This window comes from Cervus canadensis, chromosome 27, assembly GCF_019320065.1.
Source record: "Cervus canadensis isolate Bull #8, Minnesota chromosome 27, ASM1932006v1, whole genome shotgun sequence".
Classification (NCBI taxonomy): domain Eukaryota; kingdom Metazoa; phylum Chordata; class Mammalia; order Artiodactyla; family Cervidae; genus Cervus; species Cervus canadensis.
Window position 1 is genome coordinate 1,247,575 of NC_057412.1, and position 27,983 is coordinate 1,275,557.

At 40.4% G+C, this 27,983-nt stretch overlaps 1 protein-coding gene across 7 annotated transcripts; it reads left to right on the forward strand.

The window, feature by feature from the left end:
- The first annotated feature begins 44 nt into the window (after positions 1–44).
- Positions 45–27,954, forward strand: GART (phosphoribosylglycinamide formyltransferase, phosphoribosylglycinamide synthetase, phosphoribosylaminoimidazole synthetase). Of its 7 annotated transcripts, none has more exons than XM_043448783.1 (25): positions 45–169; positions 464–561; positions 1,443–1,580; positions 1,701–1,777; positions 3,937–4,122; positions 6,167–6,262; positions 6,731–6,905; positions 9,852–9,963; positions 10,948–11,016; positions 11,521–11,646; positions 12,590–12,677; positions 12,878–12,963; positions 13,124–13,292; positions 15,961–16,192; positions 18,031–18,125; positions 18,420–18,529; positions 18,872–19,070; positions 20,106–20,357; positions 20,614–20,766; positions 22,382–22,588; positions 23,649–23,786; positions 24,775–24,905; positions 25,147–25,288; positions 25,946–26,061; positions 26,144–27,954. In XM_043448783.1, exons 5-25 carry the CDS (start codon positions 3,978–3,980, stop codon positions 26,333–26,335), a joined length of 3,033 nt encoding a protein of 1,010 aa, XP_043304718.1. In that variant the 5' UTR covers positions 45–169; positions 464–561; positions 1,443–1,580; positions 1,701–1,777; positions 3,937–3,977; the 3' UTR covers positions 26,336–27,954. The 7 variants fall into 7 exon arrangements, with proteins under 7 accessions (XP_043304718.1, XP_043304713.1, XP_043304717.1 ...); XM_043448784.1 differs by having other exon boundaries at positions 162–177; XM_043448778.1 differs by lacking the exon at positions 1,443–1,580.
- Positions 27,955–27,983: the final 29 nt, after the last annotated feature.

The following is a 27,983-nucleotide window of genomic DNA, read 5'->3' on the forward strand; positions in this document are numbered from 1 at the left end:
GCCCAGACCGGCACGCTCCGCCTCCGAACCTATCAGCGAGCACGGCCCCGCTCTCCTCCTCTGTTTCTGAGCGTCTAGGGTAGAGCTGCTGACGTTTGCGCCGCGCACGACTGTGTCCGCCATGTTAGTGACTGACGCAGGCGCCATTACAGGAGAAGTCTCTCTCGAGGTGGCTGTGTCAGTTTCAGTTGTCAGTCTTCAACAGAGTTCGGCGGCGGGGGGGGGGGCGGTTTAAGAGCCTTATTTAGTCACTAACTACCCGAGATTAAATTCCGAGAAGAAAGGGAGCGGGGAGGGCAACAGGGTGTTCCAACATTCCTGGATGTCTCCGCGTTTCGGCAGGGGAGATCCATCCGGGAAAGCACATTATCAGCGCCTGCCCACCGTACGAAGAATAACGTTTTCATCCCCCCATTTCTCTCCCACGGCATCCTATAATCAATTTTTTTTTTTTCCATTTTAGCATTGGGCCAGAGGTCACGAGCCAGCTGAGCTCAAACCCTGGTGCATTCTAATCTCGTCAGGAGCCAGGCGCATCACAAGACTTTTGCACAGTAGCCGGTCAGTTCTGATTCATAAGCAACACACAAGTAGCTGAACATGGGTTTAGCATTTTGGCGCTCCCCACCCTCCTCAGAGTGCAGGAGGTTCTGGGGGGGAAGAATAGGGATTTTACGTGGCACCTGGTACCACAGAATTAAACACTCTGAACGAGTAGGGCTTAAGAGATTTGCTCCGGAGGGGAGGTTCAGGCCGCGCCCGAGAGCGGGAGGGAATCACTCCTGATTACCTCCGGGTGGGGACCACGGGCCGCGCCAGCCAATGGGGAGGCGAAGCCAGTCGAGGGCGGGGGGGAGGGGCGTGCGCACCGGATTCCGCGCGCCCAACTTCCGGCGCGCGTGGCGGGCGTTCAGATCCAGAGGGCTCTACGAGGGTCTACGCGCGGGCCCTGAAGTCCCACTGTGTCGCCGGGTGAGTTTCCTCCGCCTCTCTCAATAAAGTTGCTTTACGGTTTGGTTTGGCGGATTTACTCTCAGGCATGAGATGAAACTGTCTGAACCGGTTTGGCTGTAGGAATTTTCATCTTATTTCCACATGCCATGGGTGAAGGTTGGCCATGTGCTTTTTCACTTTAACTGAGGTCTACAACGGGTCTGTCATTTTCTCTGCTCTAGGTGTCAGGGTCCTTTTTGTACCTTTATGCTTTTTTTTTTATGTCATGCACCAGAATTGCATATTTTCTTGTTAATTCCGTCCTTTGTCTCTAGCAGGTTACTTAATCCCATTTTGTAGTTGGTTTCTATTATGTGTTATTACCAAGTCTTTTGAAATGGCTTTTCTCGGCTCTCTAGTTCTCTTATGTTATTCACTTAGATGACTGAGGTCCAAGAAGGTTAAGTTCCTCCAGGTTTCCCAGCTAGTAAGTCTTAACCCAATCCCAGGTCCTCTGACTGAAGGGCTCCTAGCCACTCCTGAATGTACATCCCTCAGTCTGAGTACTGAAGCTATTTCGGAGATCTACTGCGATAATCCTGTCAGTGCCCCTGTAATTCACACTAATGTCTTCTCTAGATTTAAAGGTATATTTATTTTAAATATTTGAATACACATGGCAAGTCTGTGTTTTCCATTAACCATTTTCCTTTCTGAGATAACATAGTAACTTTTTTTCTTCTTCATATTTTCAATTGTATCTGAAGCAAAATTGCTTCTGTTGGAATCTCACCCTCTGATCTGTGTGACCTGCAGCAAATTACTCAACCTAACTGAACCTCAGGTATGTTTATCAGCTAAGTGGGCATAGTAATCCTATCTACCTTATAGAATTTTAAAATTCAAAGCATTTAGAGTAGCATCTGGCAAGAAGTGCTCAAGAAGTGTTTTTATATTATCAACTTAGATTTTTCTTTAAATATGTAGTCCTAGTATTTCATAAGTAACTGATTTCACTTTTTCCTGTTATCAGTTTGCATTCTACGTAATTAGATGTCTTCTGAAAACTAGTAAATGAATATGACAAATATGACAGGTTATTCATTCTTTTGGCTTTCTAGAATTTCTATCCCTGAAGCATCAGTTTAGACAAAAGTAATCAAATGTAGCATGTTAGCATTCTTTTACTACTGAGTGTATGCAGTTGTACTAATTACTTATAAATAAATGACATTTCAATTCTTACTATACCTCATAAGGCACATTCTTAATTCCATCTTGTAAGATGCATAGAAATTGAATTGCAGACAGTAAGAGCTTAACCAAGGTCACATGCTAACTTGAGGGAGAGATAGTTGCCCATCCTGCTCAGGATCAGATGCCAGAACTAAATGAGATGTGTTTAAATTTGATTTCTGCCTTCTCCACCAATTTCCTTTGGGAGGAGGGGGCTGCTGCATCCCCTGGGCTTAGCTGCCCTTTGGCACGTGGGATCTTCATTCCCCAACCAGGAATGAAATGCGCATCCCCTGCATTGGAAGGCAGATTCTTAACCACTGGACCACCAGGGAAGTCCCTTTGCCAGTTTTCTAGCATATTGCACTTAAAAAAAAAAAAGATTTATTTACTTATTTGTATTTTTGCCTGCACTGGATCTTTTTTGTTTTGCTTTTGCTTTCTCTAGTTGCAAAGAGCAGGGTCTACTCTTTGTTATAGTGTATGGGCCTTTAATCGTGGTTGCTTCTCTTGTTTTGGAGCAGGGCCTCTAGGGTGAAGGGGCCCAGAAGGGCTCCCAGGCTCTAGAATACTACCTCAGCGTCACGCACACGCTTAGTTGATCCAAGGCATGTGGGATCTTCCCATACCAGGGATCAAACCTGTTTCTCCTGCATTGGCAGGTAGATTCTTAACCACTACACCACCAGGGAAGCCCTACACCAACTTCTTAAATGGGGATCAGCAGATTATAGCTCTTCGTGCCAGTCCTTCCTACTGCGTGTGTGTGTGTGCGTGTGTGTGTGTGTGTGTGTGTGTGTGTGTCTCACTCAGTCATGTCCTACTCTCTGCGACCCCATATAGCTCTTCGTGCCAGTCCTTCCTACTGCGCGTGTGTGTGTGTGTGTGTGTGTGTGTCTCACTCAGTCATGTCCTACTCTCTGCGACCCCATGGACGGCAGCCTGTCAAGCTCCTCTGCCCATGGAATTCTCCAGACAAGAATACTGGAGTGGGTTGCCATTTACCTGTTTTTGTACAGTTCACTAAATAAGAATAATTTTTATGTTGTTAAATGGTTAGGGGGAAAAAAGAAAAAGTGATGTTTCTGTGACAGTTATGCAAAATTCAAATTGCTTATTTCCATAAATAAAGTTTTATTGAAACATAGCCACACTTAATTCTTCATAAACCTCTTACAGCTTCTTGTTGCTTAGAGCAGAAATAGGCAAACTATGACCTACAGCCCATGCCTGTTTTATGTAAGTTTTTGCTGAGCATAGCTAGGCCACATTTGTCTCTTGTCCAAGGCTGCTGTTTGTGCTACGATGGCAGAGTTCAGTAATTGCAACAGAGACTGTATGGCCCTCAGAATTTATTTATTTATTTGGCTGCATCGGGTCTTCTTTGTGGCGCATAGGCTTCTCTCTAGCTGTGGCGCTCGAGCTGCTGCACAGTAGTATATTGTGCACGCAAGCTACCCGGCATGTGGTGTCTTAGTTCCCTGGCCAGGGATCAAACCCATGTCCCCCACTTTGGAAGATGGATTCTTAACCACTGGAACAACATTAAGACTCATTTTTAACTGAGGTTTGATGATTATTAAATCTTCTAAAAGTGAAGCCCTAAAAAGGGTGATTGTTTGTAGTTGTGTTTTTTTTTTTAAATCAAGCTCTTTAGGCCAGTCTGCCTTATTTCTAAAGTACCATGCTAATCCTTAAGAGTACAGTCATATTTCTTAAATTATGAATCCCAGTTTCAAACGGTCAACTGTGGTTTTCTTTCTGCAGCTTTCATCTTCCTGCTGAATTCCTGCTTTGCAGATAGTGCAATGGCAGCCCGAGTACTTGTCATTGGCAGTGGAGGACGGGAACACACGCTGGCCTGGAAACTTGCACAGTCTACTCATGTCAAACAAGTGTTGGTTACCCCAGGAAATGCAGGCACTGCCTGCTCTGAGAAGATTTCAAATACTGGTAATCACTTTTTTTAAGTAAAAGTGAACAATTGTAAATGATAAACTGTCAACCACATCTCTTCTTTGTAAGAGTCAATCGCTGTTCAGATTTGAATGCTTTGCTTAACTCAAAAATGTATATGGTTATTTGAATAGTTGCCATGTGTTATAAATTTAAGGTATCCTGTTGTTCAGTATAGCACTTCCTTACCTTAAATTAGTTTAAACCTTTAAACATGTCTAATAAGAAAGTCACAAAGCAGTACCTAATACAGATTCAAGGTGTTTGAGTATATGTTTTGGGGAATGAAAAATTGAGCAGTGCTATTAAATGTAAGTTCTGCTAATTTTTATTTCATAATAGATCTCAGCCTTTATCTCTTCCACTGGTGAATATAAGACGGTGATCAATTCTTATGCTGCATTAAACTTTCCAGTAAATTGTCATTGTAGTTAGCATAAAACTCAAACTCCTTACTGTTGCTTACAAAACCTGTTCTGATCTGGCCTCTCTGCCTTTCCAGCCTGATCTTTTGTATTCTTTGTTTTCTTTTCTCGGTGCTCTATCCATGTAGTCGTGGCAGTTTCCCAAACAGAGCTGCCTTGCACTTTGTTCTCAAACCCAGCACGACTGGCTCCTCATCATTCAGGTCTCAACTTAACGTTACCTCCTCAAAGAGGACTTTCCTAAAGTGAACTGCTACCTGTGTCTTCTTTTACTTTTCTCTTATCTGTCTCTTATCTTCACTTCCCTCCTGGAACAGAAGCTCTAAAATGTAAACTTCATGAGAACAAGGAACTCGCCTGTCTGATTTTGCACTGTGTGCACTGTACCTAGTACTCTGCATGGCATATAGTATTTACAGGGAGAACATAGATCCAGTGAGCCACAAACTGGGAGATGATTGTGTACATGGGACCACAGATAAGAGATAAATAAGGAAATATCTGCTTCCCTGGGATATCAGCTCTGTGAGTGAGGTTTTTTTGTTTTGTTTTTGAGTATTGGCACATTTTATCTAGCTGCAATTGCTGTTACATGGACCAGCCCATGAAAATCTCCCAAGACTGTCATGAAACTTCCATCACTTGTATTCACAGGTTAGGTGTGTCATCTTCCTTTGTTGTGCTGAGGTAGTTGGCTCTGCTCGGCCCAGTTGTGTTTGCACCTACTAACCCAGAGTTCATGGTATCCATCCTTATCCCACTCAGGCAGTTTCTGTACACTGAGAACTTTACTTTCCTGCACTTACTCCTTGCACATCACAAACACCACATATGTGCAGAGTAATTCGAGACTTCAGCCAGATTAGGAATGGTGGCCCAGATACAGTGAAGTGGAAGAGTGCCTATAAAACCAACTCATGCTCAGTATATGGTTGAACCCACTACTACTTAGAATTCCATTGAGAAAGAAGATTAACCTCGTTGGTAGGTTGGCAAAGTGAGGAAGGTCATAAAATCATCATTCTATTCTTAGCTTAAAACATCTTTGCACAAAGAGCCCCTGCTTGGCTTAGTCAGAAATAGCCTCCCAATTGACTTCACATCAGATTTGCCTAACTTTATTAGTTTGCTTGGATAGTCATAACCCAGCATTCCCATAGTGAAATATAAGCATCCTAAGTTTAGGGACCCTGTTTGTGTATATGTCTTAACTCAGTGACTAGGACAGTTATCTAGCACATAGTAATTTTTAGTAAATCTTGAATGAAAGACATTTAAAAGGCCAGTTTCTGAGTATATTCTCTGATACACTGTTTTGTTTATAATCAGCACTAGTGACGTGAACACTACAATCAAGAGAGTACAGCTCTTGGGAAACTTACTCAATTCTCTGTCAGTGTAGTGATAAAAGAGAACTCAACTTTGTTGGTTAGCCTAATGTACTCTGCTCTGAATTTTTCATGGTGAAACTCTCCTGCACCAGTAAAAGAAAATCAACAATTGATAGGCATACAAGAGTATAGTACTTAGACTTCAGCAAGACACTTACTTACTATACCTTAAACAAAGTATGTTTATATAAACAAGATGGGTTTGTTTCTTTGCTGTTTTCACAGACATCTCAATCAGTGATCACACTGCCCTTGCACAGTTCTGCAAAGATGAGAAAATTGAATTTGTAGTTGTTGGACCAGAGGCACCTCTAGCTGCTGGTAAAGTTCATTTCTATTTGTTGTTATGATTTATACTGTGCCAACAGGAGCTTACAGATCATCTAATCTAATACATTTTACAGATGAGGTTTCCTAATATAGTATTACCTTGGAAAAAGTTTTTACCCTCTTGAAATTTATGGAGTCTAGGATTTTTTTTCTCCCAAGCATTACTATTGTGGATGATATAAATAATAATATGAGTAAATTTGAACGAGAGATCAAATTTGCAGCCATGAGAAATACTTTTATTCTGCTCTATTCATATATTTGAATATAACATAAATTTTTGTTGTACTTGAATCACGTGCAAGTAGCATTTTGTTATATCCTGTAGAAAACATGAAAAATGTTCATGTTTGCTACTACCATCTGACTTACCTCAGTGTAGCTTTAGTCTAATCCTAATTCTTCAGAATGAAAAGGCCCTGCAGAGACCTGACTAAGGCTGCTTATTTCCATCATTAGGAATTGTTGGGAACCTGAACTCTGTGGGAGTTCGGTGCTTTGGCCCCACAGCAGAAGCAGCTCAGTTAGAGTCCAGCAAGAGATTTGCCAAAGAGTTTATGGACCGACACGGAATCCCAACTGCAAGATGGAGAGCTTTCATTAAACCTGAAGAAGCCTGTGACTTCATTATGAGGTAGATAGAAGACAGCCTGTGAAAGGCGGTTGTCTTGTTATCTTGGTATCATATTGGAATGTAAGAGTCACTGTTACAAGTTTATAGTAAGGTAATTCTAGGGGAAAACTCATAGAATATAGATTGCCTTTTTCCAACATCAAAATAAAATGAGATTCACTCTTGTGGCCTTGCAGAAGGATAAGCTTTTAAACAATTCTGCTGAATAGTTTATAGGGGGAAAGGATACATTTGGTTCTGTAGTCATCACTGTTAGCCAAATTGACACAGTGGCATCTTACAGCATAAAGGGTATGGATTTTTTTTTTTTTTCATAAATAACTAGAGAGAAGAATCATCACTTGGCCTCCTGCCACCACTGTTCAATCCTAAATCTTGAAATTAAACATCCTGTTCTTTATTCTAGGGAAAACATTGAGCAATAAATGAATGTTGGAAGATACATGCTTTTGCCTTTTTTGTGTTGATACATCTAGCTACATTGTATGTTTTCATGTTCAGTTGCTCAGTTATGTCCAACTCTTTGCCACCCGTGAACTGCAGTACACCAGGCCTCCCTGTCCATCACCAACTCCCAGAGTTTACTCAAACTTAAATGTTCGTTGAGTCGGTGATGCCATCCAACCATCTCATCCTCTGTCGACCCCTTCTCCCGCCTTCATTGTCCCAGCATCAGGGTCTTTTCAAATGAGTCAATTCTTTGTATCAGGTGGCCAAAGTATTGGAGTTTCAGCTTCAACATCAGTTCTTCCAATGAATATTCAGTACTGATTTCCTTTAGGATGGACTGGTTGGATCTCCTTGCAGTCCAAGGGACTCTCAAGAGTCTTCTCCAACACCACAGTTCAAAAGCATCAATTCTTCAGCGCTCAGCTTTCTTTGTAGTCCAGCTCTCACATCCATACACTGCAAAAACCATAGCTTTGATTAGATGGACCTTTGTGGGCAAAGTGATGTCTCTGCTTTTTAATATGCTGTCTTGATTGGTCATAACTTTTCTTCCAAGGAGCCAATGTCTTTTAATTTCATGGCTGCAGTCACCATCTGCAGTGATTTTGGAGCCCAAGAAAATAAAGTCTGTCACTGTTTCCAGTGTTTCCCATCTATTTGCCATGAAGTGATGGGATTGGATGCCATGATCTTAGTTTTCTGAATGTTGAGCTTTAAGCCAACTTTTTCACTCTTCTCTTTCAGTTTCATCAAGAGGCTCTTTAGTTCTTCTTCGCTTTCTGCCATAAGGGTGGTATCATCTCCTTGTCTGAGGTTATTGATATTTCTTCCGGCAATCTTGATTCCAGCTTGTGCTTCATCCAGCCCAGAGTTTCTCATGATTTACTCTGCATATAAGTTAAATAAGCAGGGTGACAATATACAGCCTTGACGTACTCCTTTCTCAATTTGGAACCAGTCTGTTGTTCTGTGTCCAGTTCTAACTGTTGCTTCCTGACCTGCATACATATTTCTCAAGAGGCAGGTCAGGTGGTCTGGTATTCCCATCTCTTTCAGAATTTTCCACAGTTTGTTGTGATCCATACAGTCAAAGGCTTTGGCATAGTCGATAAAACAGAAGTAGATGTTTCTGGAACTCTCTTTTTCGATGATCCAGCAAATGTTGGCAATTTGATCTTTGGTTCCTCTGCCTTTTCTAAATCCAGCTTGAACATCTAGAAGTTCACAGTTCACGTACTGTTGAAGCCTGGCTTGGAGAATTTTGAGCATTACTTTGCTAGTGTGTGAGATGAATGCAATTGTGTGGTAGTTTGAGCATTCTTTGGCATTGCCTTTCTTTGGGATTTGGATGGAAACTGACCTTTTCCAGTCCTGTGGCCACTGCTGAGTTTTCCAAATTTGCTGGCATATTGAGTGCAGCACTTTCACAGCATCATCTTTTAAGATTTGGAATAGCTCAACTGGAATCCCATCACCTCTACTAGTTTTGTTCGTAATGATGCTTCCTAAGATAAGACCCACTTGACTTTGCATTCCAGGATGTCTGGCTCTAGGTTAGTGATCACACCATTGTGATTATCTGGGTCGTGAAGATCTTTTTCATATAGTTCTTTTGTGTATTCTTGTCACCTCTTCTTAATATCTTCTGCTTCTGTTAGGTCCATACCATTTCTGTCCTTTATTGTGCCCATCTTTACATGAAATGTTTCCTAATTTTCTTGAAGAGATCTCTAGTCTTTCCCATTCTATTGTTTTCCTCTATTTCTTTGCATTGATCACTGAGGAAGGCTTATCTCTCCTTGATATTCTTTGGAACTCTGCATTCAAATGGGTATATCTTTCGTTTTCTCCTTTGCCTTTCGCTTCTCCTCTTTTCAGGCCTCCTCAGACAACCATTTTGCCTTTTTGCATTTCTTTTTCTTGGAAATGGTCTTGATCCCTGCCTCCTGTACAATGTCACGAACCTCCGATCCATAGTTTTCGTTTTAGTTATTTATTCTTTATTCTACATTGAAATTTATTGTTTTCTAGTAGCCAGATTCCTTGGACATAACAATTTAGTTAGTTACTTTGGGTAAGTCTCCTGGATCTCCAGGTCTACTCAATAGAAAAAACTACCAACAACAGTTTCTTATGTGTACTTGGAGAAGTTATGTATCCGTGCTTATATTGGTCTATGGTTCACTACTTTGTATCTTAAAGATCATTCCTTATGCATGCTATACTGCTGCTATTTTTTCCACCAAAGATTTGTTGATAAGCTCTCAGGGTAGGTGAGAAAAGGAAAATCGTATGTACCATATGATCACAGGTAGCTACAGAGGAATACAGAAGAAAAGAATTCCTGACATGAAGTACATCAAAATGGTGTTGGCTGTTTTTTTTCTTTCTGCTTTTTAGTTGTTGCTGTAGCATATCATCACAAAATCTGAAAGTGTTTTAAACTTTTGAATCATAAGGATTTACTGAATATTGAAACTTCCTCTGTCTTCACAGTGCAGACTTCCCCGCTTTGGTTGTGAAGGCCAGTGGTCTTGCAGCTGGGAAAGGGGTAATTGTTGCCAAGAACAAAGAGGAGGCCTGTGAAGCTGTCAGGGAGATTATGCAGGTAAGTTGATCCTTCTGAAAAACGTTCATAATTTTCTAGTCACACTGGATAACTACTCCCAATTTTGCAAATACTTACAAATTCTTATCCTCAAGATGAGGAAAATGCATAGTAGTTACTGTTCATAATACTATGTATTATAATCCATCTCTGTAAAGACAAGTATCTGTTCTTGGTGTCTCAAGTCTAAGAAAAGTGAAACAATGATAATATATATTTCTTTTTATTTTAATATATTTCGCTTTTTTTTTTTTAAACGAAATAAAAGTAGTATATTTGGCTGCGCTGGGTCTTCACTGCCACACACAGGCTTTGACGGCTGGCGGGTGGCCACTCCTCACTGTGGGGCCCGGGCCTCTTGCTGCGGAGCACAGACTCCAGGCACATGGGCTTCCGCAGTTGCAGCACACAGGCTCAGTAGTTATGGCACGGGGGCTTAGCTACTCTGCAGCATGCAGGACTCTCCGAGACCAGGGATTGAACCTGGGACCCCCACACTGGCAAGCGGATTCCCAATCACTGGACCACCAGGGAAGCCCCTAATGTTTTGCTTTTATGATCCATCTTGGTTGTTTTGGGTTTCTCCATCTTTTGGAAATCTGCTTTCACAGACGCCACGGTATAATTACTATAACCAAACATAATTGTAATCGGAAATAAGAGTTAAGAAGTGATGATGGAAAAAAAAAAAAAAGAAGTGACGATGAAAACATCTGTTTTTCTGTTGCCTTATTGAACCTGGAAAGGTGGCTACCCAGGAGGATTCTAATGATGTATTCATTTCTTCTGTACCAGTGCTAACTCTACATCGTTGCCACTTTACAAGTAGGAGACATTGATATGTTCCTGTGCAGCTTTCAGAAAGGGAAAGAGAAATTATAAACTAGTGCATTGGTCCATTATACAAATGGTGCAAAATGACAGCAGCCGATTAAATAAGGAATGAAAGCTTATGATTTCTCTTTGTTTTTTATCTCCAATAAGGGTAAAGCTTTTGGAGAAGCAGGAGAAACAGTTGTCATTGAAGAACTTCTTGAAGGAGAAGAGGTGTCTGTACGTATATCCATCTTTTGAACTGACATAGAGTATGCGCTGTGTTATCTGATGTATGATCCCCAAAAAAGGCTTGATTTGTTCTGGTTGCTTCAACCAAGAGCATAAAGGGAGCAATACAAAGGAATTTGTATGTGTTTAGTATTTTGGATACAAATGAAAAAGTAATTTATCTTCTTTTAATCACCCCTAGTGTATCAGTAGGGGAACTGGACTTATATCTATCACACATTATTTAAAGAGGGAGAAGGTTGAACTATTTTATTTTTGGGAGTAGCTTGACCTGCCCCTTGACCAGCCTAGCCCAAAAATTACAGATCCTTCAGAATTGAATATACAAAATCTTTTGATACTTGATCTAGGAAAGTTATTTATGTTTTAAATCACTTTACTTAAAAACTCTCTAACTGGAGTTAAGGTATGTATAGTTCTCCTTATTAAATTTTTTTTTTTTTTTACCTCTTTGGCATTGAAGGTTAAGTGGACTGTTTGTTTTTTCCGCAGTGTCTGTGCTTCACTGATGGACGGACTGTGGCCCCCATGCCACCAGCACAGGACCATAAGCGACTGCTGGAGGGCGATCAGGGCCCCAACACTGGGGGAATGGGCGCCTACTGTCCAGCCCCTCAGGTAGTCATCATTTAGTCTTTGCAAAGAACTCTTTTCCTTTTTCTGGTTTGTTTTTGTTTTTTTTTTCCCTGTAAATGACATCGTGAAGTGAAGTGAAATCGCTCAGTCGTGTCCAACTCTTTGTGACCTTATGGGCTGTAGCCTACCAGGCTTCCCCGTCTATGGGATTTTCCAGGCAAGAGTACTGGAGTGGGTTGCCATTTCCTTCTCCAGTAAATGACATTACTAATCAGCAAATTGGTTTTCCTGATAAGTGAAAAATATCTTTTATGGTCTCACTCTAAAACTAACCTTTTCTAAAAGCCTTTGTGGAACTAACTTAAGTTGGGATTAAACAGATCCTTACAGCCCCTCCTTTCTTTTCTACACCCTGTTTTTACCCCTTGAGCCAATTATAATCTGAAATTAATTATGCACCTTTGGATATCCAGGGCCCAACAATAAGTGCTCAGTAAGAGTGGGTGTGGTTCATCAAGAAGCAAGTCAGGAAAAAAAAAAGCAAGTCAGACTATCATTTGTTCTTCTCTTTCTACTATAATGGATAAAGTATGTTTCCACACAATTCCTGGACAGTTTTATGAAAAATCTGCATTGAGTACATTATAAATAGCACTTAGAAACTCAAATTTCATTTCACTGATAGTTATAATTGTTTGTGTGAATAACATGGTGCCTTTTTTATATTTTTCTTAACTAAAAGATTAAGAAACAAACATAGTTTCCTTTAGACTTTATGTATTAAAACTACCATTTGGTGAAAATGATTTTAATATAAGAACTCTAGCTCTGATTTCTATGAATAATTTTATAAACTCTAGATTTTCAACTTACAGGCTTACAAGGTATGCAGACTATATTGAAGTATACAAAGGAGGCTTAATGTGGGTGAGGACTTTTTTAGTTTAATACCAATTACATTTAAATACCTCTCTGTATTCCCCAGGTTTCTAAGGATTTGTTGCTAAAAATTAAAAATACCATTCTTCAGAGGACAGTGGATGGCATGCAGAAGGAGGGTATGCCGTACACAGGTAAGCACATGGATGTCATTGTGGACATGATTCATGGAGGAAGTTTACAGAATTTTCCCTTTGTTTTAAACCACCTTTTTATTGACCACTGTTGTAACATTGGTTATGGTCATTCTGAAACCTTGAGTCTATATTCTAAATTGCATAGTCATAATACAGTGTCTGCATTAAAGATTTTTTTTTTTTCTTTTTTAATGAAGGTGTCCTCTATGCTGGTATAATGTTGACCAAGAACGGCCCCAAAGTTCTGGAGTTTAATTGCCGTTTCGGTGATCCAGAGTGCCAAGTGAGTAAAAAAGATGTGTGGTATTTTACTCTTAGGATTTTTCAGCCTTAAAATAATTACCTTTGATAACTATAATGCAAATTCTGGTATTTCAGTGAATAAAATGTCCCAGGAGAATTGAAATTTCTCTCAGTTGTCATATTGATTGTGTTTTTTCCAGGTGATCCTCCCACTTCTTAAAAGTGATCTTTATGAAGTGATCCAGTCTACCTTAGATGGCCTGCTCTGCACATCTCTGCCTGTTTGGCTGGACAACTGTGCTGCCGTAACTGTGGTCATGGCAAGTAAAGGTTATCCAGGAGACTACAGCAAGGGTGTAGAGATAACAGGTGAACATCAGAGAATGCAAGGTTGGAGAACAATGTGAACAGTACCGCAGTAGGCCTTTGTCCCATGCAAAGCTCCCTCTAAGGGTATGAGGCCATCAGTAACTATTCAGGGATTCTTCACATAACTCTGTTGCTTGTTGCTTGGATATGAGTATCCAGAATCTAAAATTGCTGTATTTAGGAACTGCTATCCATTTCCCTTTCTGCGCAATGAAGACTTAAGTGGGCCTAGCCCAGTTTCTCGAGAATCACCCAGTCCTGCCTTTCTCGTCCATCCTCCGAGAGCCAGTAAGTTAATAAGAATATATGACAGTCAGAGGAACATTAGTATAAACTACATCAGTTCAGTCGCATCCGACTCTTTGCGACCCCATGCACCGCAGCACGCCAGGCCTCCCTGTCCATCACCAACTCCCAGAGTTTACCCAAACTCGTGTCCATTGAGTCAGTGATGCCACCCAACCATCTCATCCTCTGTCATCCCCTTCTCCTGCCTTCAGTCTTTCCCAGCATCAGGGTCTTTTCAGATGAGTCAGCTCTTCGCGTCAGGTGGCCAAAGTATTGGAGTTTCAGCTTCAACATCAGTCCTTCCAGTGAACACCCAGGACTGATTTCTTTTAGGATAGACGGGTTGGATCTCCTTGCAGTCCAAGGGACTCTCAAGAGTCTTCTCCAACACCACAGTGACTACTGGAAAAACATACATACATGTTTTTGGAAACATGACTACTGGAAAAACCATAGCCTTGACTAGACAGACCTTTGTTGACAAAGTAATATCTCTGCTTTTTAATATGCTTTGATAAAGCATATTAAATTTGTAATGTAAATTTGAATTGTAAATTTCAGATTTCAGGGTGTGATCTCTGATCAGAGATTAACCCCTCCCCCAGTTTGCAGTATACCCCATAGTCATTTTGATGGCAGAATTAAAGCAGTTTCAGAACTATAGCCTTCTCTTCTGTTTCTCTTTATAGGAGGTGAGGCATCTATCAATAGTTAAATGATTGTAACCAATTTATATATAAGTCAGTGTTTTAAAATGGTAAATAAGTTCCAGACACCCTATTTACTGTCTTACCCAGACAGGAAGTCCTTTGCCCTGTAAATACCACACATGGTAACTGGGCAGTTAAGAACTGATTGCCTTTTAAAACAAAGAAAGGGAAGGGATAGAAACAAGGTCTTTGTATTGGTGAAATTTCCCTAAGGTTTTAGTGACAAGTGTAATAGTTTCTGATGCTCCAATATTGGATGTTACTGACACCACCAGATATTTGGGTATCTATGACTAAATGCCCCTATCTTTTTTTTTTTTTTTCATTTATTTTTATTAGTTGGAGGCTAATTACTTTACAATATTGAAGTAGGTTTTGTCATACATTGACATGAATCAGCCATGGAGTTACATGTATTCCCCATCCCGATCCCCCCTCCCACCTCCCTCTCCACCCGATTCCTCTGGGTCTTCCTAGTGCACCAGGCCCGGGCACTTATCTCATGCATCCAGCCTGGGCTGGTGATCTGTTTCACCATAGATAATATACATGTTTCGATGCTGTTCTTTCGAAACATCCCACCCTCGCCTTCTCCCACACAGTCCAAAAGTCTGTTCTGTACATCTGTGTCTCTTTTTCTGTTTTGCATATAGGGTTATCATTACCATCTTTCTAAATTCCATATATATGTGTTAGTATGCTGTAATGTTCTTTATCTTTCTGGCTTACTTCACTCTGTATAATGGGCTCCAGTTTCATCCATCTCATTAGAACTGATTCAAATGAATTCTTTTTAACGGCTGAGTAATATTCCATGGTGTATATGTACCACAGCTTCCTTATCTATTCGTTTGCTGATGGGCATCTAGGTTGCTTCCATGTCCTGGCTATTATAAACAGTGCTGCGATGAACATTGGGGTGCACGTGTCTCTTTCAGATCTGGTTTCCTCGGTGTGTATGCCCAGAAGTGGTATTGCTGGGTCATATGTAAATGCCCCTATCTTATACAAACACCAAGAGAAGACACAATATTATAAACCACTGTACTTCAATTAAAAAACTTTTTTTTTTAACTGATACAGAAAAAATTTAATACATTACCAAATACGGTGCTAAAAGAGAAAAGGAAAAAGACAAACCGAGGATATAAAAATTTTTTTTAATTAAGAGGTTATCTTTGTATGAATTGTCCATTGCATAATTTAGAAAATATAGTTTAATAATGTTTAAAAAGGAAAAGCAACCTTATCTAGTTGGCTGTGGTAAAGCAAAAAAGTTCTTTTACTCTTCAGTAAAAAGTGATCAGGATTTATTCATTGATGTTTAAGTTTTTTACTTTTCAGGAGAATATAATTGCATTTCTAGTACCGAACTTTTCAGAGCTTGCCTTTTTTTTTTTTCCCTTCATTGAAATAATCATTCTTACATGAGATCTATGATAACCCAAAGCTTTAGTGTAATACAGTTATCACCCTAGAGCAGAACAGGCTGTTCATATGAGGAAGGGTCAATTTACTGTTACGTCACATAATTCCTTTCTGTTAGGATTCTTGTGAAAATTCACTTAAGTGAAATAAAGATTTTATTTTTAAAAAACCCTCTCGAATTAAATAAGCCAGAGTGTATAATATTATTGTAATTGATGTATCAAATATGCTCTCTCTTACAGGGTTTCCTGAGGCTCAGGCTTTAGGACTGGAGGTGTTCCAAGCAGGCACTGCCCTAAAAGATGGCAAGGTGGTGACGAATGGGGGTAGGGTCCTTACTGTCACGGCCATCAGGGGAAATCTCACCTCAGCCCTTGAAGAAGCCAGGAAAGGACTTGCCGCTATAAAGTTTGAGGGAGCTGTTTATAGGAAAGACATCGGCTTTCGAGCCATAGCTTTCCTCCAACAACCCAGGTAAACTTGTGACCCAGGTGATCACAGCACAGCTTTAGAACTGGCAGAGATGGTGATGTAGAAAACTCCACTGAACCTGAACTAAGGCATTCTGTATTTCGAACTCTGAAACTGATCCAATTTTGATTTGCATTTAGTTTGACTCAAAAGTATTAGTTATATTCAAATGAAATGGAAAAAACTTCATGGTAGCTCATATTTGAAATGTGCTATTAAAAGGTTTTTTTCACATACATTTTAGATGTATGCAATCAGCTGTCAGTTATTCATCAAGAAAAATATGGGAAGGGATTTTTATTCCTTGAGTTATCATATTTACGTATTACTATTATATATATCTTAGTCATCCTGATTTTGTCAAAACAATTTGAGATGAAAATATTGGTTATCTTTACAGCTTTGATTATACTATAACTTTTACCATTTCATTTGGTCACTGCATTTATATTACTGAAGTATATTTCATAACTTCACTTACTGTCATATACAGCTATTCCAATAGGCAGATAACTTTATATAATTGAATTGTTTTAATTGAACATAAAAATAACATGCTAAAATTTGATTTTTTTAACTTTTAAAATGACTAGATTCTGGGCCTTCCCTGGTGGTCCAGTGGTTGAGACTTCACCTTCCAGTGCAGGAGGGTACACAGGGTTGATCCCTGATCAGGAAGCTAAGATCCCACATGCCTTGTGACCAAAAAACAAAAACATAAAACTGAAGCAGTATTGTAACAAATTCAATAATGACTTTAAAAATGGTCCACATTTTAAAAAAAGAAATTAGATCCTATTGAAATGACCTGTTTCTAATCAGTAGAACTTCATTTCCTATCCTTCTGTGACCCTGAACTGCCAACTTTTTTGTAGTTAGCTGCCAGAAGTCTCAAATCTGTTTGTTCCCTGGCATCTTGTTTCTAATAAAACTGGAGGTATTTCTTCCTATATCCCTGAATCCCACTAGGCCAGAGTTGTTTTCGTAAGGCTAGACTACCAAAGTCACAGTGCCATTTAACATGACTGGGCTTCCCCGATGGCTCAGTGGGTAAAGAATATGCCTACTATGCAGGAGACATAGAAGACACTTTCAATCCCTGGGTCGGGAAGATCCTCTGGAGAAGGAAATGGCTACCCACTCTACTGTTTTTGCCTGGAGAATTCCATGGACAGAGAAGCCTGGTGGGCTACAGTCCATGGGGTCACAAAGAGTCAGACAGGACTGAGCAAATGAGCACTAAATGGAATGCTCCAGCTTGTTGGCAGTATTATAAAGATGGAAATAATGCATTGAATATCATTACCTAGTTTCGGTGGGGTTTTGGTGTAGGGGTGTGTTGTGTTTTTTGGGGTTTTTTTTTCTTTTTTGAGTTTAAATTATTTCTTATAGTCTTTATAAGAAAACTGATACAATTCTCTGTTATTGCAGTAAGAGCTCAGTTTCATTATTAAGGGATTTCTTTCTAGAGTTTTTATCCTCCTAATTTTCACTTTTTCGACTCAGTTTTGGTATCTTTCCCTTCCCATACCAAAATTGAATAGAGAAGGGTTGTGGCCAAATGTTGATATATTTACCTGCCTCTGACAGGTACTTCTGGAAGAAATAGCTAAATTAGAGAAGTAGTTCCAAATAGTGATTACCAACTGGGGAGGTTGTTTAAACACATTTCAATTCCTAGGACCTGCCCTAGACCAGCCAAATCAAAATCTGTGGATGGGGCCAAGCATATTAGGGGAATCTGAAAAGTGCCTAGTGAATATCTTCTGCTTTAAATAATATTTTTAAGTTAAAATAATTTTTCCCTGGTGATGTCTTAGTTTATTTTTTGAACTTTTTAGGGGCCTGACTTACAAGGAATCTGGGGTAGACATTGCAGCTGGTAATATGCTGGTCCAGAAAATTAAACCTTTAGCAAAGGCCACCTCTAGACCAGGTAAGTCAGATCCTGTCCTTGCCTAGTTCACCAACCATGACAAACATTGTGTATTGATTGGGGCTTTGTAATTAACTGAAGAAAATGTCCCAGACTAATGCCAAGTTGCTCTAAGTCTTGTCCTCTTTAAGCCAAATTCATAAGTCTTCTGCTTTCTTGTCTCTAATAGTAGGGAAAGCATTTCTTATCCATGATCTTAAACTCAAAAGGAAGTGTCTGCCCCTTCAATATCTGCTTTCTTGATCAATCCTTTGCTGTTGAAATGCAGCAAGAAATAAATTTTCTCTCCAACAGGCTGTGATGTTGATCTTGGAGGTTTTGCTGGTCTTTTTGATTTGAAAGCAGCTGGTTTCACTGATCCTCTTCTGGCCTGTGGAACAGATGGCGTTGGGACGAAACTGAAGGTAATCAGACACTTATGTGAATAAAGGCCTTTTGTGAAAGATACGAATGTACTATGTATCAAATATCTTTCTCCTCTTGACATATATGCACTAAGGAGAACCATACCAAATATTGTGTTGCTACAATGGCTACAGGTTTCTAATAATGCAGTGTCTTTGAGAGTATATATGGGACAAAAGAGAGTAATTTTGGACCAAGTAGCTTATCAAAATTTAGTGTTCTTTTGTCTTTAGGTGTTCATAGCACTAGCCAAAAGTCATTATTTGTTAGCCTTCTCTGATAATTGACAAGATACAGTTTGGCATTTACTCTCTAATGTGTATGTTTATACCCTTTGCTAGATTGCCCAGCAGTGCAATAAACATGACACCATTGGTCAGGATTTGGTTGCAATGTGTGTAAATGACATTCTTGCACAAGGAGCAGAGCCCCTCTTTTTCCTTGATTACTTTTCCTGTGGAAAACTTGACCTCCGTATGACTGAAGCTGTTATCGCTGGGATCGCCCAAGCTTGTAGAAAGGCTGGATGTGCTCTCCTCGGTATGTGCTTCCATTTTAATCACTCACCCTTACTGCGTTTCAGCCCTGCGTATAAAAGCCTGATTGGTGACCAGTATAGCTAGCAAGACAAACTGTGTGCCACACGATGAGGCAAACAAAATAATAGACAGTACCAGCTAAGGAAAACTTAGACCTTGGTGCCCCCAAACCCTCCCCTCGAGGGTCAGACTCACACTCGACACCATCAGCCGGGGCTTGTCTTCCCCCTGATCCGTGGCCCCTGTTTGACTCCCGTGTCTCTTAGTGGCCTCCCGGACACACAGGGTAGGGGCTTGTTTCCTCCTGACAGCCCTGCAGCAGAGGCAGGTCAGTTCCTGGCGTTCTGACTCTTTAACTTAAGCCTTAATTTCCCACAGAAATGACACTGAGGATAAAATGTACCCACGGTTTATAGAACTATTGCTGGAGTACATATGTGAGGGTTTTAACAAGATAAATTTGTAGGTTGACCAGCGAACAAAACTACCTTTTTACATCCCCATTTCTGTGGACAGGCCTATCCCAAAAGCCAAAATTGCCTTTCAACCATCTTTTAGAACCGTTCCTGATTTAAATCTGCCTGCCTAGACCCTGTCTTTATATAACGGTGGTAATGTGAACTTGATGTGTTTATTAGGCCAGGGCATTTAGAGTTAGACAGGCCTGATTAAATCACTCTTCTAAGCCTGTACCATTATTAGAACATGGAGTGATTGTAAAGATCAAATGTAGGTGAAAGCATTTCTGAAACTAAACTGCTAGAGAAATGGCGTTACGTCCAACTGAGCATTCATTCTATAAAAATACCAATGTTTGGAGGCTATATTCACCCTTTGCAGAAATTAGTGCCGTTTCCCCTGAAATCATGCTTGGTTGAGAGTTCTGTTAGATGGCCCTTAGAGAACATTTTCTGAATGTTTGCAGAATACAGCTTCTGTTTAATTGTCCATATGAAGAGTAGCTGGTGTCACTACTTCCTAGACAGGTGTATAAACATTCAGTGATTCCTTTGTTCTTGTTTTCTCTTTCTGCCAGGAGGTGAAACGGCAGAGATGCCTGACATGTATGCTCCTGGAGAGTATGATCTAGCTGGTTTTGCCATTGGTGCCATGGAGCGGGATCAAAAACTTCCTCACCTGGAAAGAATCACGGAAGGGGATGTTGTTATTGGAATTGCTTCATCTGGTCTTCACAGCAATGGATTCAGCCTCGTGAGGAAAATTGTAGCAAAATCTTCCCTCCAGTACTCTTCTCCAGCACCTGATGGCTGTGGTAACCAGACCTTAGGTACACATACTCACATTTAAACTCTCCTACTTGGAAATGTCTGAGCAACCAGTCACTAGGGTTAGGCCGCTTTCATTACTTAAAGTTAGAATGGAACAAATTATTAATACTTACCCTGTGGTTTGGCTGCTTAGACATTGTTATAGAACAGGTGTATCTGGCAGGGTCACAGTCCTTTGTTTCAGAATTATTTTTTATGTATGCTTTGGTTTCATTTCATAGACTTAAGTTTTTATCTTATCTTCCCAATATACAGGTGACTTACTTCTAACCCCAACCAGAATCTACAGCCACTCACTGTTACCTGTCCTGCGTTCAGGACGTGTTAAGGCTGTTGCGCATATTACTGGTGGAGGATTACTGGAAAACATCCCCAGAGTCCTCCCTCAGAAATTGGGGGTGAATTTAGGTAAGATCACTAAAAAGAAATTTTGCTCAGAAAACTATTAGGAGAAAAAATACATTATGGAAGGAAACTCTTTGGGTAGTTTAAATACACATAGGATTATACCCAGAAATTATTCATTATTGGGACTTCTTGTGGAAAAAATAGGACTGACCCTTTACCACATCTTTTCACTTTATTGGCCATGTTTATAAGGCATACAGCCCTGTAATTGACTTATATCAGATGAAGTTTTCTAAGCACATTCTTCAGGGGGTTGGTAAGCTTAAGCTCTGTCAAGATGGAATCAGGAACTTGCTGGGAGGGAAAGGGAAGTGGTAGTTATTAAATAGTCCATGTGCGGGATAAAGAGGACCCAAACCAAGGCATCGGGAAGAGAGACAGAAGAACCATTGTGTGCTTAGCATGAAAAAAGAAGTCCCAGGTTTCTTAGTGGGTGCATAGGTGGGAACGTGCATAGCACAGGAGAAGAATAGATTTGAATAGGGAATGAGAATACAGTGTTTTAAGTCTTTGACATGTTCATTGCAATATTTCTGTGGGAAGTTAAAATTGGTGCTCATATGCACTATATGATAGTAACAGTTACAGCCACAAGAGTGTTCTATCTGTCTTAAAGTTTGGCAGAGGTAGAATTTCTGTTAAAAAAAAAAAAAAAAAAAACAACAGTCTGAATCAGGGAGTAAACCATGTGAAAGTATCAACTCCAGAGTTTTCAACATGACACTGGTTAGCAATGTCAAAAAGCAACTTGAGAGGGTAGATTCCACCCCCCAGATTATTGGCACAAGGGCTGATAGCAGAGATACAGAGACAATAAGTGAAGATTGCTATTTCAAGAAACTTATTGGTTGGGAATTCCCTGGTGATCCAGTGGTTATGAGTCAGCACTTCACTGTGGTGGCTTCGTTTCAGTCCCTGGTCCAGGAACTAAGATCCTGCAAGCCATGCAGTGGGGCAAAAAAAAAAGGTTTTTTAAACAGACCTAAGTCTAGTTTGTTTGTTGTTTTTGTTTTATTTTTTGGCTCCACTGCGCAGTTTGCATGATCTTAGTTCCTTAACAGGAATTGAACCTGGCACGTCCTAACCACTGGACTGACAGGGGGTTCCCTAAATTTTAAAATAAATGCAGAGGGGCAGAGTATTGCTCTTAAACTTTCTATATAGCATAAGTTTTATACAGTAGTATCTGTATTTCCTCTAGTCTGTGTATAAGCCACTAGTTTTGCATCAAACTTAGGGTGTGTTTTGGTCATCACTAAGACCCAACCAGACATTCTCAGAAGGGTAGTATGCCAGCCTTTACTGGAATTCAGCCCCATTAGAGCATCTGTTTCATCAGGGGATTTCTGAGGATCTATTTAGTTAATGCAGCACAAAACTAATTGAGCAAAAAATTGCTCAAAAAATTTGCTCAATTACTGGCCAAATGTGACACAAAAGTATTCTTAATGCCTTAGTACAGATGGATCCCCAGAAAGCTTCTGAAAGGCCAGTTAGTAGTTTCACCTTATATAAAATAGCCATTCTGGTTTTAATTTCCACAGCTTTTTAAATGTGCGTGCTTTTATACTTTGGGTCAACAGTAGGTTAAGGAACAACTCTTGCGTGTTTTCAGATGCCCAGACCTGGAGGGTCCCCAGGATCTTCTCATGGTTACAGCAGGAAGGCCACCTCTCTGAAGAGGAGATGGCCAAAACATTTAACTGTGGGATTGGGGCTGCCCTCGTGGTATCGGAGGACCTGGTGAAGCAGACTCTGCAGGATATTGAGCAGCACCAGGAAGAAGCCTGGGTGATCGGCAGAGTGGTTGCTTGTCCTGAAGGTAACCTGTTCCTGACTCAGTGGCTCTTAGATCTGCAACCTTCAATATATTTGTGCCCTGCCTTAGGAGCTCTGCCCGGCTTTTATTCCAAGCCATTACTATGGCAACTATCTTTACACAGCTGTCACATGGAAACATACCAGCCAGTAGTGCCACGCGTCTCTTCATTTCTGCCTCAGGGTCTGACCCCTGTGTGTAGCAGTCAACACGCATAACCACACCCTGCAGGAAGCAACCCTTGATCAGTGGGGTGAGAGAGAATGAGTCAGCACCCACTTGAGAAACAGAAGGAGGGAGCGGTTCTACGCACAGTCTGTCTACATGGCTCCTTTGAGGGTCCCAGTGGGATCAAGCCCAAGTTGCCCACAGTGGTGACCAGCTGAATAACACACTCTTATAGTATAAGAGTCTTCCCCATCATCATTCCCTGGGATCGCTTCCCAAAGTAATCTCTCACTCGAGGCCTTGGTTTAGGCTCTGCTTTGTGGCACAACTCAAGAAGTACTAGAAATTGGCAGAATGGCAGAAAACCCACTCAGATTCTCTAACAGAGATGTCAAGATGTTAATTTTGCCTTTCATTCCTTTATTGTGTAGGTTTCATTTTCAGGCAGGCTCTCCAAATAGCCGTAAGATGTCTTGAGCCCACATCCTTCAACCCACATTGCACTAAGAGAGGCCCTCTCTTTCTCAACATCCTTTATCAAACCTTTGAATGGTCTTGCTTGGTCACATGCCTACCCTTGAAGCTGAGAGGTCATAGCACTAGTGTGGATGGAAGATTTACAGGAAAAGGGAGAGAACACTGGCAGGCACTAATATATCCACTTTAGATACAGTGCTGTAGCTTTTAGTTGAAGTGGGCAGTGTCCGCCTTCAGGAAGTTTCTGTGAGTGAGTAATGATAAGTAAAACAAACTTACTGTTTGTTTTAATCCTGCGTATCTTATTTTCAGAATAAAATAACAGTGTTCTAAAGTGTTTTTAAAACACTTCTCTTTCCATATTACTGTTAATTCACAGTTGTTCTTGATTTACTTATTGGGTATGTGTGCACCAAAGGTTCTCCTCGTGTGAAAGTCGAGCATCTGATTGAAACCATGCAAATAAATGGATCAGTATTGGAGAATGGAACCCTGAAAAATCATTTCTCTGTTCAACCAAAAAAGGCAAGAGTAGCTGTCTTAATTTCTGGGACAGGTGAGACATGGCTCCCTCTTTACTACAGAGCTGTAGAAATGCTCTTCCTTTTCTCCCATTCTTCCCCCTAAAAAAACCTCCAACTGTGAGAACACTGTTAGTAGAGTGGGGCTGGATATTTTTAAGGAGTGTTAGCTTTTCTGCATCCTCAGTCCTTCCACTTTTCTCAGGCATTTTAGACACCTTCTAAAGAAAATTAGAGGGTGTTGGCAAGATGGTTGAAGAGAGAGAAGCTCTTCTAGAGAGAATGCAAATTGCAACTTTTCGATTATAGCTCTATAGTTGAAGCTCGTTGAGGCTTTTTTTAATTGTCAACAGTAATTTAGTACAAAATTTTCATTTGCCTCTTGTGGGCAGAGGAGTAAAGTAATAAGAGCATTGTTTTCTCTCATATGGATGGATACAGCATGATTTTTTGGCTTGTGGGGTTGAACCCAGGCATTTGGCAGTAAGTGGACAGAGTCCTGACCGCTGGACCACCCATCAGTTCCCACCACTGTTTTAAGTGACTTTGCTATGAACATTCTTGTAAATATACAATAGGTTCATAAGTACGTATCGGATTCTTTCTTTAAATTACTTGCTCAGAAATATAAATGCTTTACAAGTCCATTTTAAGGTTTCAGTATACTTTAGACCCAAGTTGATGGTAAAGCAAAGAAATGATTGTAAGGGGTCAGTCATAGTGGTTTATTCTTCATGAAAGTGTTCGGGTTTTTTTCTTGTTTGGTTAAGCACCTTGTTCCTCATCCTTCAGTTCTAACGTGTTAAACTGTTTCTACTGCTATGCTAAATTATATTTTGTGCTTATGTCTTCATGAGATACTAATCCATTATTATCCAAGAGGAAGGAAATGTAAAAGCCTCACATATTTTGCCAGTCTTTTCCAAGACATTTTTATTAAAAAATCTTGACCATTCTCTATTTGAAGTATATAAACCTTTTAAAGAAACATGCCTTCACCTGTGTTTTTCTGCCTTTTTTCAGGATCAAACCTCCAAGCTCTCATAGACAGCACTAGGGAACCAAGTAGCTTGGCACACATTGTTGTTGTGATCTCCAACAAAGCTGCAGTGGCTGGCTTAGATAAAGCAGAAAAAGCCGGAATTCCCACCAGAGTAAGTTACTTTGAAAAGTATCTTTATAGATTATTCAAGCTCATAATCTGCCCCTAAGTGTTCTTATGACATCTGGATTTGGGGTGGCTACTAGGCTTGCTTTTCCATTCCGGTTCATTCCTTCATTCTTGACATCACATGTGTCTTCAGATGGTCAGTGTGGCCTATTTATAGGTTGGATTTTAAATTATTTTTGGTTAATTTGTTGGAGATAGATGGTACTTACCTGTTTCTCATCTAGGTAATTAATCATAAATTATATAAAAATCGTGAAGCATTTGACACTGCAGTTGACGAAGTCCTTGAAGAGTTCTCCACAGACATAGTCTGTCTTGCAGGATTCATGAGAATTTTGTCTGGCTCCTTCGTCAGAAAATGGAATGGTAAGCAAAAAACTGTTTGATACCACATTGAGAAATCAACTGAAAATGACTCTAGGGTGGTTAACTTACCAAACCATCCCAGTCATGAGAGATCTACTATGACATTTTATTTTGACATACATAATAATTGAATTTCCTTTGCCTTTAGCCCAGAGAATGACCCAGTGATAGACTTATTATCCTTCATCAGTTTTCTTTGGTGTGCTATAATTATGTTTTCTAAGATAGCTTAGGTTGCTTTCACATTAATACAAATGTAATATTTCATCTTCTGGATAAATACTGGGAGGAGACTTTTTTCCTTGTTTAGAAGTGTGAACCATTGCCAGAAAATGGCAAAGAAGGCACTATGTCAGATTACACAGGATCTGCTGTTAATGTCAAGAGCCCTATGAGCCAGAGTAGACCCCTTCCCATCCAGCTTTGAGTCACTGCCGGCACCTGTTCAGAGTCCATCTTTGTGTCTTCATCTGTGCAAGGCAGAAACCTGCTGCTCCCAGGGCCTCCTTGGATGAGAACGTGTATTTCACTTTTCCTCATTTCTCTCCTTGACAATGAAAACACCCAACCTAAAGAAAGCTTGCTCCTGTGTGACTCCTGATTCTAGACAGGAAAGTATACATTCCAGATTCTGACCACATTTTAATTAATTTCCAGGGAAAATGCTCAATATCCACCCATCCTTGCTCCCTTCATTTAAGGGTTCAAATGCCCATGAACAAGTTCTGGACGCTGGGGTCACAATCACTGGGTGCACTGTGCACTTTGTAGCTGTGAGTATGGCTCATGATTAGTATTTAAATGTCAGTTGCAATTGCCAGAGGTAACGTTCAAAACTTCTGCTTTCTTTTCCAGGAAGATGTAGATGCTGGTCAAATTATCTTACAGGAAGCCGTTCCAGTGAAGAGGGGTGACACTGTTGAAAGTCTATCTGAGAGAGTAAAATTAGCGGAACATAAAATATTTCCCTCGGCCCTCCAGCTGGTGGCTAGTGGAGCTGTACGGCTTGGAGAAAATGGCAAAATCTGTTGGGTCAAAGAGGAATGAAGCATCATCACCCAGAAATGGAGACAGCTTTGAGAGCATTGGAGGTGTTGCAGGGTGACTTTCTATCATGGACTCAGCCTAAAAGATGTGTGAGACATCTATGTATTGCCTCCAGTGGTCTTTTAGGTTTTACCTGTTTGGGGCCTTCTTGTTCATAATCAAACTAGGCCTTCAGAATTCCTTTTACTCTCAGCCAAGTATGATACCAAAACTTAGTCTTTTCTTTTTCAAAGAGCTAACAACTCTAATAAGTTAGTATGTCGTCCCCATATTGTATATCTGTACTAATTTGAATTGAGACTTCTCGAATTATTCTGATCATAAGTTGGTATCATAAAATTTCTGGGTAGCTCCCATTGAGGGATAGTGTTCTCTGTGCTTTGAAGTATCATTACTCATTCCTCTAATAATTGACAGTTTCTATAATACCCAGATTTCAGCTTCACAGTTTGGCAGGATGGAAGGCAATCTACTCAGACTAGTAAAGCGTTTAAAGGAACCACATGTTTTCCCTCCCTGGCCAGTCATTTCCAGTCTGGATATGCAGTTCTGGAACTGGGAGGTCTAGGTTCACATACTGGGCATATGCACATGACCCTACAAACAGGAGCACATTTCTGGCACAGCTGAGCAAACAGGGAATGGCCACCAGGCCCACAGGCAGCTAGCCAGTCAGCCTTAAATTTGAGTCACTTTCAGAGGGGCTTAAAAGTTCTGCCTGCCCAGCAATGGGCACCTTACGAAAGTACCTGGAAGCCCTGTACAAGTCCTCCCTTGGAGTTTAAACCCAAAACCTCAGCAGTACACGACCCTTAGAGTAGTTACATGGAGAAGATAGTAAACTCTGGCCTCAGGATGGGAAAGAGTAGAGGGTGAGGAGAAACAGTGTCAGATGGAAAGGCAGAGGCGCTGGTACCTGCAGGGTCCCCAGGCCGCTGGCCAGCACTGCCCCCCCTCTCCTTGACTGGAGGCAGCAGCTGCCATCACGCTGTTCCAGGTACATCAGTTCACACAGGTACCTTTGCTGCACAAACAGTCGATTCATTTTTTCTAGGGAGATCACTCAACATAATTAAGTGCCTATTATGTACATGCCAAACACTGTCCTATGAAGTTTTTAGAAAGTTGGAAGATACAAAGCAAAATGTTATTAGTTGATAAAATCACATCCTATAACAAAAATAGAAGCTGGTACCAAGATGTAAATTAGAAAAATCAATCCGTTTGTGACTTAAGAAATATAATTTTCCAACCCTTATTTAGACACTAATCCCCACAAAAAGGAACCTAGACTCCATGGAAGGCAGCTGATCCAATATCTTCAGATAGGAAGAATCAAAATGTGTCAGAAATACCTGGTTGACAGAACCAAAAAAAAAAAAGTAGCAGGGATGATACTGAAAGGACAAAGGAGTCACTTAGGGTGTGCTGCTGTCTAGTTTGTGATAAATAGTATTTGGACATGTTGAGTGTATGCACAGCCATTGGTTTAAAATGATACTCGAGAAAAGGTCATTTAACTTATGAAAGAGGCAATGCATAGAGGCAGCACATGGAAGGGTGAAAACAAGATGTTAAATTCTTTTGTTAATGAAATAAATACAGATGTTTGTCCTTAATGTCTCTGTTTCTATTCGTGTAAGCAGGA